At 40.6% G+C, this 18,308-nt stretch overlaps 1 protein-coding gene across 1 annotated transcript; it reads left to right on the top strand.

Moving 5' to 3' along the window:
- On the top strand, positions 1–17,218 carry EMC10 (ER membrane protein complex subunit 10). The gene is made up of 6 exons (XM_053788724.2): positions 1–143; positions 1,043–1,216; positions 1,825–1,914; positions 4,782–4,963; positions 6,133–6,223; positions 16,689–17,218. The coding sequence occupies exons 1-6, from the start codon at positions 69–71 to the stop codon at positions 16,755–16,757; spliced, it is 681 nt and encodes a 226-aa protein (XP_053644699.1). The 5' UTR covers positions 1–68; the 3' UTR covers positions 16,758–17,218.
- The last annotated feature ends 1,090 nt before the right edge of the window (positions 17,219–18,308 follow it).

Genomic DNA, 18,308 nt, shown 5'->3' with positions numbered 1-18,308 from the left:
CACAGGAAGACCAGGTTAATACGGTGCATCATGTTAGTGGCCCTAAAAACCCCAACAACAACAAGACAATGACAGGACAGACAGTTTCCTGGTGGTTATTTTTCCTCATATTGGCTGCTCTGGGAGGACTTAATGGCTTTCAGGTAATATATTAATGCTTCCTTATTTTCAGGTGCAGCAGTATTCATGGATGTTTTAAAAAAATGGTGGAGTTTTGGCCTCGTCAAGCATCGCTCTATCAAGGAAATTTTTGATGTTGGTTCATGTGTTTTAATATATATTTTAATATTGATAAATTGGGTTTAGCGCCTAGACAATAGATGTTAAGAAACAAGCCTATTGTTTTCACCCGTGCCGGAGATCGAACCATGGACACGCAGTGTAAGGTGAGTGTGTTAGGTACCAGGCCACGGGACACCTCACACTGTATGATAATTGTACTTATGTGTACCTGTACCTAAATAAACTTACTGGGTTACTTTCTCGGGAGGGAAGGGGGGATGATATCCATGAATGATAACATAAGATTTTGTTGGGATTTTTAACCCCAGAGGGTCAGCCACCCAGGATAACCCAAGAAAATCAGTGTGTCGTCGAGGACTGTCTGTCTTGTTTCCATTGGGGTCCTCAATCTTGTCCCCCAGGATGCAACCCACACCTCTTAATTTTACATAATAATGGTCCCAGAGCACTAAAGTAGAGAAGCTGCCAGTTCTTCAAAGCCTAAAAGAAGCCATGAACTGCTTCCCATCAGTGAAAAGGTGATAATTCTCCTCTTATTCTGCATAATTTATCAATTAAACTCTATTATAGGTATGTATTGGATTTATATGTAGCGTTTGCTACTATCTATGGTTTTGGTATCCACGGCAGGTCCCTGGAACTTATCCCCCCGCGGATACAGGGGTTCTACTGCATTTTATGTTCAATTAGTGAGATTCATTTTCTCTCAAATATAGTAGTTAGGTCAGAAAATAAAGTCTTCGTATTTTTTTCACATATTGAGATCATTGAATTTTCATTTGTAATTTTATTCCTTCAGGAGGATGAGTTTCTAGATGGTCAACTCACCCTGGTGGTGGAGGATGCACTTGAGGGAGGTCCAAACCCCACCTTCTCTCCCCGATCAACAATCCACGTGCGCTCAGTCAAGTCTGGCAATGCTCTGGTCACGCATATGCGCCAGTGGACCCCAGAATTACACGATAAGCTGCGGGTAAGTTAAAAATGTGATTTGTTTCCCTTTTTTTTTTGTATTATGACCTCTACCTGGCTTTAGGTCAGGCTGCAAGAGTAGAAGACCTCTTGAAACTGGTCATAAATATGTCACCTACTTGGTATAATACAGTACTGTACTTTGTAGTTTAAATGATTGTGATCATCAGAATACATCTCTATATATAAATTTTAATAACATATCTGAATGGTTCATTGAAATAGTGCCACCCTATGTTACTTTTACTAAAAATTATAATATAACATTTGAATGAGACTCCTGAGATACACTATAACAGTATTAGATGATGGTACTGTACATGGAATAGAGAGGTATGCAACATTGATAAATATAATGAGGGTTCCCAATTATTTTTAAAACTTATTCAAATTTTCACCATAAATGTTACATTGTATTATGGTATAATGTTTGCAATATTATGAAAACAATTTTAGTGTTGAGATTATCGTCTATGCTTTACTTCCTATGCTGTAAATTTCTAAATGTAAGTATTGGAAAGCTGTGAGGTCTTAATATATTGCTTTGTGTTCGATTATATTTATGAATAATCATTATACATTTACTTATTACGGATGCTTGTCTTTCAGGCCCTGGCAGAGAACGACGATTTGTATCGCATCAGAGTGTATCATAAAGGATCGGAAGAAAAAGGTTATGTGTCAACTTTCACCAAAGCTGTAAGTATTTTCAAATGTTCCTCATCATCATCATCATCATCATCATTATCATCATCATTATCATAGTTCTAATACTTCTTTCTTGGAAACAAAAAAAGGTTAAAGATATCCATGGTATCTTCTAAATTCACCTACTTCATATTTTGGGTATAAACATTATAGTTAACTACACAGAGAAAACTAACAAACACACTTTATGTAAAAAAACATTACTAATATATACATGTATATTTTTTAATTAAACTAAAAGGATAAAATAAAATCTTATAATAAAAGGTATTCAGACAGAAAATGTGAAGGTAAATTCAAAGGCTTAAACTTATATATGTATTACATTTTTTTAACACATTGGCTGTCTCCCACTGAAGTAGGGTGACCTGAAAAAGAAACACTTTCACCATCATTCACACTATGACTGTCTTGCCAGAGGCATGCACATATGATAGTTTATAGTGGCTCTGGTGGCCTGGTGGTTAACGCTCTCGCTTCACACGGCGAGGGCCTGGGTTCAATTCCCAGCCAGAGTAGAAACATTGGGCGTGTTTCTTTCCACCTGTTGTCTATGTTCCCCATCAGTAAATAATGGGTACCTGGGTGTTAGTTGACTGGTGTGGGTCGCATCCTGGGACACTGACCTAATTTGCCCGAGATGCTCAGCATAACAAGTGGCTTTCTATGTAGTAGTATGTCATTGTTGTCAGCTAGGACTGTATACCATGTACATGTACTTGTAGTAAATAAAGATTATTATTATTATTATTATATGTGGCACTTTCATAAATTTCCTGCTCTGTGTCCAACACTGCTCGGTTCATCCTGTACTTTACACCTCTATCTATATCTCACATTATCTACTTGTGCAAAGGGATAGATAACTGAACTACATAAACCTAATTATCAAACAACAAGGCAGGCATCACGATCATATCAAATGTATGCTTTAGAAAACACACAACACCCATTTAAATCTATTTACACTTACTAATATACAGCAGACATGTGTGAGCATGTTAGATAGGAGTGGAGATGAATGGTTTTTGGGACTTGACGAGCTGTTGGAGTGTGAGCAGGGTAATATTTTGTGAAGGGATTCATGGAAACCGGTTAGCCGGACTTGAGTCCTAGAGGTGGAGCGTACAATGCCTGCACTATAAAGGAGGGGTTTGGGATATTTGCTGTTTAGAGTGATGTCTAAACTGTCATATCTGTGCACCTCTACAAAGACAGTGATAGTGTGAATGATAGTGAAAGTGTTTCTTTGGGGTCACCCTGCCTCGGTAGGAGACAGCGAGTGTGTTAAAAAAAATACAGTACACTGTATGCCATACATACATTATATTTTTCAGCACGTCTTTAGTATCCAGAAGTGCACTTCAGACCCAGATGTAAGCTGTGAGAAAACACAAAGGGATAACACTAAAACCTATCTAATAAACCCCATCTTTGAATGAATCTCTATAGAAATTGTGCATATGAAGGCATTCAGAAAATCCAGAGTAGTGTAGTCTGCTGGAAGATAACTAAAAGCTTTGCAGTAATAAATAATATTGAAAAGAAATCACAAAGAATGCTGTCTGCATGCAGTTTATCTTGACCTGCCATACATTTCACTAATGTGATATTTACAATATATATATGACTTTCAGTACTCTACCAAGCCTAATTTTCAATTTTCTTTAAATTAAAATATAATGTTTATTTACATAATCTTGTCTCCTGTTTTTTCTTGTGCCCATTATGATTTTGCATTGTTATTATAATTTTTTTAGCGTTGTAATTAAGAACTGAATTTAAATTCATGTATGAGCATCAAGTTACTGTATGCATTTACCCTAACACGTGTAAGGGCAACATATTTATATTACAGGTTGGCCACCACTAATCCGGCATCACTGGGGCCTGTAGTGTGCCCAGATTAGTGAGTTTGCTGGATTGCAAAGTGGTTAGGTTAGTATACACTTAATTAACCTCTCAATAGAGAGACATCTTCCTAACTTTCATCACTGCTTTCTCCTCCACTGGCTTGCCGCTGTAGATTTACAATCATCTGCACAATTTCTGAGTTGGTATAATGATGAAATTTGAGTCAGTATAATGAGTTAGCATAATGATGAAATTTGAAATTATGCTAGCTGGAATTAGTGCCGGATTACTGATGGAATTAGATAACTGATTGCCGAATTAGTGATGGCCGACTTGTACTTTACAATTATCTTACCCTCTTTTAATAGAGTATTAGCTGACAACTGGTACGTTATTGAAATGTGAAATCTCGGTATAATGCACAAATAGATCGGGAAGGGGTGTCTATTTAGATGAAAACTTTTAGTATCAAAATGCCTGATGCATCAGACATCGTCCACTGTATGGAAAGCTTATCAAACATGAACACTACTGCTAACAGACAAAATCTCGATGCAGCAGACTTGTTCTGTTATATGAGGAACCTTCTGGACACACAGTACCACTAATGAACAAAATCTTGCTGCAGCAGACTTAGTCCATTGCATTGTACACTTGTCTGGCCAAATGTTTGTCTGTTATATCTGAAATCCATTACATAGGGGGTCTGATACATTGAGGTTTTACTGTCTACTGTATGTATTGTATTTTGTGTTCATTGTACTGTCACTAAATTATAGATTTATTTTCCCATGTAATAAATACTGTAACCAGAGCTTTTGGGAAGTTTGGGAAAGAAGGAGGATAGGTAAGATGAAATTTGAAGGACTGGTGGGTGTGTGGTGAACAGAGAGGGTGATAAAGGTAAGTGAACCACTTTCCCATGTAAAGTTTAATTGAAATAATTTTTTACTTGTTATAAGCAATTATTATAGAAGATTATTTTAGTACCTGTAATTCTTTAGTGTCAGATATACGAGAGTGCGCTGTCGGAGACGGTGAGTATGATGGTGGACAGTGCTGGGATGTCGGTAGTTGGTGTGGGTCTGATCCCTCCTGTTGCTGTGTGTCGAGGACAGCCACCAGAGATTATTCCAGTGCAGCACAACACTACAGTCATCATAAGATCTCCGACTCCTGCTCCAGTGTTAGTCTTATACTTAGAGGATGTAATAAATTACGATATTTTGATTTTATGATGGTGTGATAGCAGTGCATATTTAGTACTGTACATTTATTGATAAGTTAAACCTAAATTCATTTATTTACCTTTCAATACTGGTACATATTTAGTTAAAGTAATTATTTGTTTATTTACATATTCAGTGACGGTTATTTATTTACTTATTTATCTATCATATATTCATATTTGACTTGTATTTTCAACTTACAATGGGTTCATTGGAACCCCATTGAGAGTTAAGGAGCACCTGTATAAATACCTAGAAAAGGTTGGAGGAAGGGGGGTAAAGGAGGTTTTGTGTGCATGGGGCTTGGACATCCAGCAGGTGTGTGTGTGTGTGAGCATGTTAGGAGTAAATGGAGGCAAGCTGTTTTTATGACTTGACATATTGTTGGAATGTGATCAAGGTAACATTCATAAAGGGATTCCGGGAAACCAGGTAGCTGGACTTGAGTCCTGGAGATGGGAAGTACAATGTCTGTACTCTGAAGGAGGGGTGGGGATATTTGCAATTTAGAATTGTAGTATTAGCAGGCCTCCTGCAAGACAATGATGGAGTGAGTGGTGGTGGTGAAATTGTTTCTTCTTTTTCGGGTCACCTTGCCTTGGTGGGAGACGGCCAGTTTGTTACAAAAGTGTACTCACCTATTTATGGTTGCAGGGGTCGAGTCATAGCTCAGTGTGTGCATGCATGCATGTGTGTGTGCATGTATATATGTGTGACAAAGCATAAACATTTGTGTGTAAAGAAAACTATATTATTATTATCATCAAAGAGAAGCAGTAAACCTACTAGGGTCATACAGCGCTGAAAGAAAGCTAGAGAGTAGTGTATTTTGCAAATCCAAAGTGATTTGAAATAAGTTAAAAAAAAAAAAAAAAAAAAAAAAAAAAAAAAAAAAAAAAAAAAAAAAAAAAAAAAAAAAAAAAAAAAAAAAAAAAAATTACATATATGAAGTCTGACTCAACTTGATTTCATTGTGTTATTTATATGTTTATTTTAAATTCATAGTAATTCAGAATATCTTTACTAATTTTCTTTTTGAAGCTCACACTGTTTTTTGTAATTTTTATTGTTTTATAAGTTTACATTACTGTTTGCAGTAATATATATAAGTTTCTTCTTTTTATAGGCCAGACACAGCCACTTATATAGAAAAGTTGGAAGCCATGAAGAATGAAAAGGCGGAAGGGAAAGATAATCGATCCTTTTTGGCCAAATACGTAAGTTGCTACTTTTTCTGATAACATTTTATTATCTCAAAATAGCCAGACCTTCTATAATGCTCCATCTATAAGGATGGTTGAAGCTCATTGGGATGTGCTTCTGTCTTTGAAAATATATTTTATCCACAGTGGTATACGTATTACCAACCATTCTGGAAAAATACCCTGACTTTGACCACTGGTAAATGCATTACCACTTGAACTTCTTTTTTTTTTTTTGTGTGTGTGTGTGTGTGTGTACTCACCTAGTTGTACTCACCTAGTTGAGGTTGCAGGGGTCGAGTCCAAGCTCCTGACCCCGCCTCTTCACTGGTCGCTATTAGGTCACTCTCCCTGAACCATGAGCTTTATCGTACCTCTGCTTAAAGCTATGTATGGATCCTGCCTCCACTATATTGCTTCCCAAACTATTCCACTTCCTGACTACTCTGTGGCTGAAGAAATACTTCCTAACATCCCTGTGATTCATCTGTGTCTTCAACTTCCAACTGTGTCCCTGTGTTGCTGTGTCCAATCTCTGGAACATCCTGTCTTTGTCCACCTTGTCAATTCCCCTCAGTATTTTGTAAGTCGTTATCATGTCCCCCCTATCTCTCCTGTCCTCCAGTGTCGTCAGGTTGATTTCCCTTAACCTCTCCTCATAGGACATACCTCTTAGCTCTGGGACTAGTCTTGTTGCAAACCTTTGCACTTTCTCTAGTTTCTTTATGTGCTTGGCTACGTGTGGGCTTCAAACTGGTGCCGCATACTCCAATATGGGCCTAACGTACACGGTGTACAGGGTCCTGAATGATTCCTTATTAAGATGTCGGAATGCTGTTCTGAGGTTTGCCAGGCGCCCATATGCTGCAGCAGTTATTTGGTTGATGTGCGCTTCAAGAGATGTGCCTGGTGTTATACTCACCCCAAGATCTTTTTCCTTGAGTGAGGTTTGTAGTCTCTGGCCCCCTAGACTGTACTCCGTCTGCTGTCTTCTTTGCCCTTCCCCAATCTTCATGACTTTGCACTTGGTGGGATTGAACTCCAGGAGCCAATTGCTGGACCAGGTCTGCAGCCTGTCCAGATCCCTTTATAGTTCTGCCTGGTCTTCGATCGAGTGTGTGTGTGTGTGTGTGTGTGTGTGTGTGTGTGTGTGTGTGCGTGCACTCCACTCATTGTTAATGTCCCACACTGTTTTATTTACATTCTATATAAGCCCTCCAGGACGCCTCTTGTCTCTCTGGCTGTTCCTGCCTCTCTCTTCATCCGTCTCTCATTGTTTATCACTGTGCCTGTCTCTTGGTGTGTGACTATCACACACACAGTCACAAATATGTGACAAGTTTTAATGGTTCTCCGAAGGTTCTCCTACCTTTGGAGTTCGCCGTGAGGCAAGATTTTCCTGATGATTGCGTGGTCAACCAGGCTGTTACTGCTGGGAGCCCACTGGCCCACATATCCATCACAGCATAGTTGACTTGGCACTCACTGGAGTTGCTTCCGGAGGTTACCGCCCCCGCGACCCGGTCTCAGACCAGACCTCCTTGGCGCGCGCGCGCGCGTGTGTGTGTGTGTGTGTGTGTGTGTGTGTGTGTGTGTGTGTGTGTGTGTGTGTGTGTGTGTGTGTGTGTGTGTGTGTGTGTGTGCATGCATGTGTGTGTGTGTGTGTATGTGTGTGCGTGTGCTACAGCTATTCAAGTGCCTAACAGTAGATCCTGTACTCACCTAGTGTGTGTGTGTGTGTGTGTGTATGTGTATGTGTGTGTGTGTGTGTGTGCGTGCTACATCTATTCAAGTGCCTAACAGCAGATCCTGTACTCACCTAGTGTGTGTGTGCATGTGTGTGTGTATGTGTGTGTGTGTGTGTGTGTGTGCTACAGCTATTCAAGTGCCTAACAGCAGATCCTGTACTCACCTAGTGTGTGTGTGTGTGTGTGTGTGTGTGTGTGTGTGTGTGTGTGTGTGTGTGTGTGTGTGTGTGTGTGTGTGTGTGTGTGCGTGCTACAGCTATTCTAGTGCCTAACAGGAGACCTTTACTCACCTAGTGTGTGTGTTTGTGTGTGTGTGTGTGTGTGTGTGTGTGTGTGTGTGTGTGTGTGTGTGTGTGTGTGTGTGTGTGTGTGTGTGTGCATGCTACAGCTATTCAAGTGCCTAACAGCAGAGCCTGTTCTCACCTAGTGTGTGTGTGTGTGTGTGTGCATATGTTTATGTAAGCAGTCCTTATTTCCCACATATGTACTACATATGTATTGCATATGTACCCGATCTCTTGGCTCCCACTGTACTGTCTTATGTGTTTAAAATTACGTTCAAAAATAAATACACTAGGCTTCGCCTGTATGCCGCTACCTCTAAATTCTATTAAATGCCAGTAAATGCTGCTTATTCTAATTCTGATAGCTCGAGGAGAGTGACCCCCAATTCCAGCTAGAGACAGGTACTATTGACCCCATGATACTCAAACTAGGTGAAAATTACTTGCGACTGGCAGTGGAGTAACGTTGCGGGTCTGTCCTGTGTCCCAGTAGTTGAAGATGCTTGATGCTTCTCGGTAATTTTTCCACTAACTTCCTGTATGCACTATAGTCTCTAGCTCATCTAATTTTTTCACTCACTGTATTTACTGACACATCTATACATGTCTCTTATCTCCCTGTTCTTGAGTCGCACTTATTCTTCAAAATACCCCACTGCGTTATTATGGCAACACTATTTAGGCCTGACACAACCGTTCACCTTCCTTCCCCCGGCCCCCACTAAACACTTAGTCACTATTTCCTTTGTTTTCTTTTCTGTGATCACTTATATTTCCTTAAGTGATTATATGCACTCTTATGCGTGCACACGCCTATATCCCACACTCTATTCCTTATGGCACAGTCAGAAATTACCACCAAAACACGAGCTCAAACTACGTGACTCCTCCACGAGTGTACTCACCTATTTGTACTCACCTATTTGTGGTTGCAGGGGTCGAGTCTTAGCTCCTGGCCCCGCCTCTTCACCAGTTGCTACTGGGCCCTCTCTCTCCCCGCTCCATGAGCTTTATCAAACCTCGTCTTAAAACTGTGTATGGTTCCTGCCTCCACTACGTCATTTTCTAGGCTATTCCACTGCCTTACAACTCTGACTGAAGAAATACTTCCTAATATCTCTCTGACTCATTTGTGTCTTCAACTTCCAATTGTGGCCTCTTGTTTCTGTGTCCCCTCCCTGGAACATCCTGTCTTTGTCCACCTTGTCTATTCCACGCAGTATTTTATATGTCGTTATCATGTCTCCCCTGACCCTTCTGTCCTCCAGTGTCGTCAGGCCGATTTCCCTTAATCTTTCTTCATAGGACATTCCCCTTAGCTCTGGAACTAACCTTGTGGCAAACCTTTGTACTTTCTCTAGTTTCTTGACATGCTTTATCAAGTGCGGGTTCCAAACAGGTGTTGCATACTCCAGTATGGGCCTGACATACACGGTGTACAGTGTCTTGAACGATTCCTTACTAAGGTATCGGAATGCTGTTCTCAGGTTTGCCAGGCACCCATATGCTGCAGCAGTTATCTGATTGATGTGTGCTTCCGGAGACATGCTCGGTGTTATACTCACCCCAAGATCTTTCTCCTTGAGTGAGGTTTGCAGTCTTTGGCCACCTAGCCTATACTCTGTCTGTGGTCTTCTGTGCCCTTCCCCTATCTTCATGACTTTGCATTTGGCAGGATTAAATTCGAGAAGCCATTTGCTGGACCAGGTGTCCAGTCTGTCCAGGTCTCTTTGAAGTCCTGCCTGGTCCTCATCAGATTTAATTCTCCTCATTAACTTCACATCATCTGCAAACAGGGACACTTCTGAGTCTAACCCTTCCATCATGTCGTTCACATATACCAAAAATAGCACTGGTCCTAGGACCGACCCCTGTGGGACCCCGCTCGTCACAGGTGCCCACTGTGATACATCATTACGTACCATGACTCGTTGTTGCCTCCCTGTCAGGTATTCTCTGATCCATTGCAGTGCCCTTCCTGTTATATGTGCCTGATGCTCTAGCTTCTGCACTAATCTCTTGTGAGGAACTGTGTCAAAGGCCTTCTTGCAGTCCAAGAAGATGCAATCAACCCACCCCTCTCTCTCGTGTCTTACTTGTTATTTTATCATAAAACTCCAGAAGGTTTGTGACACAGGATTTGCCTTCCGTGAATCCGTGCTAGTTGGCATTTATACTCTTGTTCCGTTCCAAGTGCTCCACCACTCTCCTCCTGATAATCTTCTCCATAATTTTGCATACTATACACGTCAATGACACAGGTGTGTGTGTGTGTGTGTGTGTGTGTGTGTGTGTGTGTGTGTGTGTGTGTGTGTGTGTGTGTACTCACCTAGTTGTACTCACCTAGTTGAGGTTGCGGGGGTCGAGTCCGAGCTCCTGGCCCCGCCTCTTCACTGATCGCTACTAGGTCACTCTCCCTGAGCCGTGAGCTTTATCATACCTCTGCTTAAAGCTATGTATGGATCCTGCCTCCACTACATCGCTTCTCAAACTATTCCACTTACTGACTACTCTGTGGCTGAAGAAATACTTCCTAACATCCCTGTGATTCAACTGTGTCTTCAGCTTCCAACTGTGTCCCCTTGTTACTGTGTCCAATCTCTGGAACATCCTGTCTTTGTCCACCTTGTCAATTCCTCTCAGTATTTTGTATGTCGTTATCATGTCCCCCCTATCTCTCCTGTCCTCCAGTGTCGTCAGGTTGATTTCCCTTAACCTCTCCTCGTAGGACATACCTCTTAGCTCTGGGACTAGTCTTGTTGCAAACCTTTGCACTTTCTCTAGTTTCTTCACGTGCTTGGCTAGGTGTGGGTTCCAAACTGGTGCCGCATACTCCAATATGGGCCTAACATACACGGTGTACAGGGTCCTGAATGATTCCTTATTAAGATGTCGGAATGCTGTTCTGAGGTTTGCTAGGCGCCCATATGCTGCAGCAGTTATTTGGTTGATGTGCGCTTCAGGAGATGTGCCTGGTGTTATACTCACCCCAAGATCTTTTTCCTTGAGTGAGGTTTGTAGTCTCTGACCCCCTAGACTGTACTCCGTCTGCGGCCTTCTTTGCCCTTTCCCAATCTTCATGACTTTGCACTTGGTGGGATTGAACTCCAGGAGCCAATTGCTGGACCAGGTCTGCAGCCTGTCCAGATCCCTTTGTAGTTCTGCCTGGTCTTCAATCGAGTGAATTCTTCTCATCAACTTCACGTCATCTGTGTGTGTGTGTGTGTGTGTGTGTGTGTGTGTGTGTGTGTGTGTGTGTGTGTGTGTGTGTGTGTGTGTGTGTGTGTCTGTCTGTCTGTCTGTCTGTCTGTCTGTCTGTCTGTCTCTCTCTCTCTCTCTCTCTCTCTCTCTCTGCCTCCTAATTCATGTTTGCATAAGTAACTCAATATGACTGTAACCAGATATAAATATGTAAGTAGTTCATTACCACTGTAACTTATTCAGCTCTCAAAACTTTGTGGTACAGTCTCTGGACCCATTATGTACCTCTGTAATGTTGTGGTACAGTCTCTGGACCCATTATGTACCTCTGTAATGTTGTGGTACAGTCTCTGGACCCATTATGTACCTCTGTAATCATTTGACTACCACCCACAGGATGGGTGGGGGTGCAAAATAAAGATCTTAAACTAATTAAAGGTTGAAAAAGGAAAGTGAGTACCTTGATACTGATGAAGGGCTCTTGATTCAAGAAATTGCTTTTCTCTTGCTTTGGATCAAACTGACAACTTCTTATTTCCCAAGTGTATGATCCCTTGATTACATTTTATTATAATTTTATTACTCTAGGTTTTTTAGTTATTTGTTTCATGGCAAACACTTGACACGTGGGAAGCTGTGCATCATTATTTTATGAATGTAGCTTGTCTTCTGTTCTCCAGCGGAATATTATTCATTTTTTTTTCCCAACAAACCGGCCATATCCCACCAAGGCAAGGTGACCCAAAAAGAAAAAAACAAAAGTTTCTCTTTTTAACTTTAGCAATATATACAGGTTGGCCATCACTAATCCAGCATCATTGGGACCTGTAGGGTGCTGGATTAGTGATTTTGACAAATTACAGAGTGGTTAGGTTAGAATACACTTAACCCAATGGTGATATTTACGCATTGGTGATTTCACCCACTTTACACCCTATTTTTTACCCATTCCATTGTTCCAGTCTACCAAACTCATAACTATTTTGCTAGTATTCCCTCTATTCTGTTGATTGAGTACAAGAAACTGCCCATTCACCTGTTTCAGCTACCCAATAAAGTGGTCAGAAATTGGTAATTTGACCAGTTTCACACAAATTTCAAAAGATGCCAATTTCAAAATAGGGTCCAGAATGAATAATGCAGACATTCCTGGCACTAAAATAGCATTTTCTCAGTTCATTAGTCACATCTCCAGGCCCCTCTTATATTACTCTTTCTCTCCATTTTTAATTTTTATTCGCACAAAAAAATAGATTTACTGTTATGTAGTCTACTGCATTATTGTAATAATTGTATAAATAATGTCAACCCATTTGTGACTACGTATTAGACCGGCCAGTTAGACATGTATTGAATGGTGACATAATTTGTTTACTCTTGAACATCGGCAAATATCGAACATTTCCACTACTTTGAGCTCAATTTCAAAGTACTTTTCGTTGTGAAACCAATCAAAATCATATCTATTTGTGTAATATATCTTCCATTTTATCAAATGAGACCAAATAAACGAGAATACAACCATAAAAACTATATGAAAATACACTGCAATGTCGCTGTTTTGCACCACGGTCGCAGTTTTTTCTCATTATGCACTGTGTGCTGCATTATTTTTTTTTATATAGCGCATACTTACGACACAGACCTATTCTCTCATATGTAGGCCCAAATTTACCAGTCACAGCTCGTCTGAGTGAGCTGAGCTCATGGTGACCAACAGTGGCTTCAGAGTCACCTTAACTTTTATGGGCAATGTACTGTGTATGTGCTTTACACAACGAGAAGCATTTCTTTTATTTGTTGGAACCATGGCTAGGGCTAAAAGTAAGCAAGCTATAACAATAAATGGAGGGAAAGAAATTGTAATGACTCTTGCAGCAAGTAGCACTACCAATCAGTAGTGGCAGTTTGGTGTGGCAACCCTAGAAATTTGAAATTATGCTAGCCAAAATTAGTGCCGGATTACTGATTGCCGGATTAGCCATGGTCACCCTGTACAGGAGAAGGGGTTACTAGCCCATTGCTCCTGGCATTTTAGTCGCCTTTTATGACACACATGGCTCATGGAGGAAGAATTCTTTTCCACCTTCCCATGGAGATTATTCATATAACCTCTATTTCAGAATGTTATTTTATTGGTTTTTCAAGACTCTCTCTGAATTGCATTCTTATTAAGGTTGAAGAATTTTATTCCTGTAAGATTAATTATATTTCTGACACCTGTGTAAACTTCTCCATGGGGAAGTGGAACAGAATTCTTCCTCTGTAAGCCATGCATGTCATAAGAGGTGACTAAAATGCTGGGAGCAAGGGGCTAGTAACCCTTTCTCCTGTAAACATTACTAAAGTTAAAGAAACTTTTGTTTTTCTTTTTGGGTAGTGGAAATGGAAGTTTTAGCAGTAAAGATTGAGAGCCAAAACCTAGTCATTGTGCTAGTCTACAAGCCTCCGGATGCAACGTCCCAGCAATTCCAGGAACTGCTGTTAAAAATTGACCACTGTCTGGAAAATCTGCCAGCTCCTGCCCCCAACATCTTGCTCCTGGGGGATTTCAACTTGAGGCACCTAAAATGGGGGAATATAGCAAATAATGTTGTTGCAGTGATAACACCAGGAGGCAGCTCTGACGAGAACTCACACACACATGAGCTTTTAAATCTCTGCACAAAATTCAACTTAAACCAGCAAATAATAGAGCCTACTAGACTGGAGAATACACTAGACCTCATCTTCACTAACAGTGATGATCTGATACGAAATGTCACCATATCAAAAACAATATACTCAGATCACAACATAATCGAGGTTCAGCCATGTATGCGTGGAGCCCCAGACCGACAAAATGAGATTAGTCACAAGGGAGCCTTCACCAAATTCAACTTCAATAACAAGAACATAAAGTGGGACCAAGTAAACCAAGTCCTAAACAATATAAGCTGGGAAGATAGACTAAGCAACACAGACCCCAACTTATGCCTAGAACAGATTAACTCGGTGACACTCGATGTATGCTCAAGGCTTATTCCTTTAAGAAAAAGGAGGAGTAGATGTAAAATAGAAAGAGACAGGCGCTCCCTTTACAGGCGACAGAAAAGAATAACAGAGCGGTTAAACAGGCCAATATATCTGAAATCCGTAGGGAGTCACTGGTCAGAGAAATAGCAAACATTGAACTTAAGCTAAAGGAATCTTATAGGAGTCAGGAATCGCAGGAAGAACTAAAAGCCGTAAATGAAATCGAAAGAAACCCAAAGTATTTCTTTTCTTATGCCAAATCAAGTCGAGAACAACATCCAGTATTGGGCCCCTACTTAAACAAGATGGGTCCTACACAGATGACAGCAAGGAAATGAGTGAGCTACTCAAGTCCCAATATGACTCAGTTTTTAGCAAGCCGCTAACCAGACTGAGAGTCGAAGATCAAAATGAATTTTTTATGAGCCACAGAATTTGGCTAACACAAGCCTATCTGATGTTATCCTGACACCAAATGACTTCGAACAGGTGATAAATGACATGCCCATGCACTCTGCCCCAGGGCCAGACTCATGGAACTCCATGTTCATCAAGAACTGCAAGAAGCCCCTATCACGAACTTTTACCATCCTATGGAGAGGGAGCATGGACACGGGGGTCGTCCCACAGTTACTAAAAACAACAGACATAGCCCCACTCCACAAAGGGGGCAGTAAAGCAATAGCAAAGAACTAGAGACCAATAGCACTAACATCCCATATCATAAAAATCTTTGAAAGGATCCTAAGAAGCAAGATCGCCACCCATCTAGATACCCATCAATTACACAACCCAGGGCAACGTGGGTTTAGAGCAGGTTACTCCTGTCTGTCTCAACTACTGGATCACTACGACAAGGTCCTAGATGCACTAGAAGACAAAAAGAATGCAGATGTAATATATAAAGACTTTGCAAAAGCCTTCGACAAGTGTGACCATGGCGTAATAGCGCACAAAATGGGCGCTAAAGGAATAACAGGAAAAGTTGGTAGATGGATCTATAATTTCCTCATAAACAGAACACAAAGAGTAGTAGTCAACAGAGTAAAGTCCGAGGCAGCTACAGTGAAAAGCTCTGTTCCACAAGGCACAGTACTCGCTCCCATCTTGTTCCTCATCCTCATATCTGACATAGACAAGGATGTCAGCCACAGCACCGTGTCTTCCTTTGCAGATGACACCCGAATCTGCATGACAGTGTCTTCCATTGCAGACACTGCAAGGCTCCAGGCGGGCATCAACCAAATCTTTCAATGGGCTGCAGAAAACAATATGAAGTTCAACGATGAGAAATTTCAATTACCCCGATATGGTAAACATGAGGAAATTAAAACTTCATCAGAGTATAAAACAAATTCCAGCCACACATTAGAGTGAAAAACTTCCGTCAAAGACCTGGGCGTGATCATGTTGGAGAATCTCACCTTCAAGGACCATAACATTGTATTAATCGCATCTGCTAGAAAAATGACAGGATGGATAATGAGAACCTTCAAAACTAGGGATGCCAAGCCCATGATGACACTCTTCAGGTCGCTTGTTCTATCTAGGCTGGAATATTGCTGCACACTAACAGCTCTTTTCAAGGCAGGTGAAATTGCTGACCTAGATACACCTTCGTGCGCACCTTCATGGTGCGCATAACGGAGATAAAGCACCTCAATTACTGGGAGCGCTTAAAGTTCCTGAACCTATACTCCCTGGAATGTAGGCGGGAGAGATACCTGATTATATACACCTGAAAAATCCTAGAGGGACTAGTACCGAACTTGCACACGAAAATCACTCACAGCGAAAGCAAAAGACTCGGCAGACGATGCAACATCCCCCCAGTGAAAAGCAGGGGTGTCACTAGCACGTTAAGAGACAATACAATAAGTGTCAGGGGCCCAAGACTGTTCAACTGCCTCCCAGCATACATAAGGGGGATTACCAATAGACCCCTGGCTGTCTTCAAGCAGGCACTGGACAAGCACCTAAAGTCGGTACCTGACCAGCCGGACTGTGGCTCGTACATTGGATTGCATGCAGCCAGCAGTAACAGCCTGGTTGATCAGGCTCTGATCCACCAGGAGCCCTGGTCACAGACCAGGCCGTGGGGGCGTTGACCCCCGGAACTCTCTCCAGGTAAACTCCAGGTAAACTCCCTGCCTCGGTGGGATGCAGCCAGTTTGTTGAAAGAAGAAAGATCTACTTAAAATGTAATCCTTTTATCACTACTTTCTCTTCCAGTGGATGTACATTGTTCCAGTGGTATTGATTATGGTGGTATTTGGAGGTGGACAGGAAGGAGGACGTTGAACTGTAACATCGTCGACTTGTGCTGTGTCAACATCTCTTACAGAACTTCACAAGGCTGAACGGTTTTTGTTGTTTCAAACTTTATTAAATGTGAGGTACTTTATATATTACGTATTTAAAATATCCAGATGTATATTATTCCTAGCAAAGGCTAATTTTTGTGCGCTTAATAATTATTTTAGCTGTAATTATTATTAGCAAATATATAACTTGTAGTTTCGAGATGTTAATGAAATTTCATCACATTCTTATCTTTACTTCGGTAGGTAGGCCTAGCTGCAGCTGCTTTAGGCTCAGATTTGGCATAGGTTTCTTTTAATAAATATGTAACTGGGAAAAACTGTATGTAAATGACTTTTAAATGAAGTATTTATGTGTTATATATGTATGTTCTAGCACATTAAATTTTTTGTAAGTTCAGGAAACTGCCCATTGTAAAACTCTTGAAACATGCCTGATTCCTTTACTGTTTTATTCTACCTCATTTTATTTTATCATTGTGTGTATTTCCTTCAAACATTTTGATTTTATGACAAGTAAAAGTACAGTGTAGTTTAAACTGTATGTTTTCTGTGCACTGTGGATACTGGATGGGTGTGCAGCTGACAATATACACAGCAAGCAGTCTTGAGGTATAACTAGTCTCTCGAGTTGTACAATATCTTGTTGTTGTCAGTACAATATAAATAGAGTACCATAGTAGGTTTTTTGAAGGCATGGAATACATAGTAAGGTAAACTTGAACTGGAGCCATTAATAGTTTTGAATCAATAGCTTGGCTGATCAGATGATCATCTGGGACCCATGTATCTAGGACAGACTGTGAGAATTAGAGCTTCAAAATCATTTACAAATGATGTGTGATTAAAAATTTTCAATAAGCGTTTACTTCATTTAAGTGAAGTCAAAGGGTTTCTCATCGTGGTTATGACTATAATTTCAGGCCACATCATAGCGGTAACCCTGCCCCCTTTCTCTTAGGGTGATAACTATCTTCCCTCTTCTTTTGGGTGATGATCCATTACTTCCTGGCAATGATGTCATCTTCTAATTAAATACAACAGAAAAACAAAATCAAACAAACTTTATTTCTATAAAGTGGAGTACATTATATTATACAATTGAGGTGATTGTCATATGTAAATTACTTTATAGAAACCCCTTAATTATGCAGAGCATTTTAGGAAGCCTTAAAACTAAATTATGAATACAAGTACTTATACAAGAATAAAAATGCATAGTTTTTAAAATATTGGAGGTACGTATTAAGTAATTCAGTAAAAAAAATTCTAATTAGTGATGTATTAAGGATGAAGCTAGTACAGTACATGAAGGATTGATACAAATACAGTGGACCCCCGCATAACGATCACCTCCGAATGCGACCAATTATGTAAGTGTATTTATGTAAGTGCGTTTGTACGTGTATGTTTGGGGGTCTGAAATGGACTAATCTACTTCACAATATTCCTTATGGGAACAAATTCGGTTAGTACTGGCACCTGAACATACTTCTGGAGTGAAAAAAATATCGTTAACCGGGGGTCCACT

The sequence above is a fragment of the Cherax quadricarinatus genome, chromosome 89, assembly GCF_038502225.1.
Source record: "Cherax quadricarinatus isolate ZL_2023a chromosome 89, ASM3850222v1, whole genome shotgun sequence".
In the NCBI taxonomy this organism is placed as follows: domain Eukaryota; kingdom Metazoa; phylum Arthropoda; class Malacostraca; order Decapoda; family Parastacidae; genus Cherax; species Cherax quadricarinatus.
Note: the sequence above shows the minus strand (reverse complement) of the source record. Positions and strands in the feature narration are given on the sequence as shown.

Bases quoted from the DNA above. Each gene is read 5' to 3' on its own strand.
- EMC10 (XM_053788724.2), top strand. From the start codon at position 69: ATGACAGGACAGACAGTTTCCTGGTGGTTATTTTTCCTCATATTGGCT. The intron at 1,217-1,824 runs GTAAGTTAAAAA...CTTGTCTTTCAG, and splicing joins AATTACACGATAAGCTGCGG to GCCCTGGCAGAGAACGACGA. The intron at 1,915-4,781 runs GTAAGTATTTTC...GTAATTCTTTAG, and splicing joins TGTCAACTTTCACCAAAGCT to TGTCAGATATACGAGAGTGC.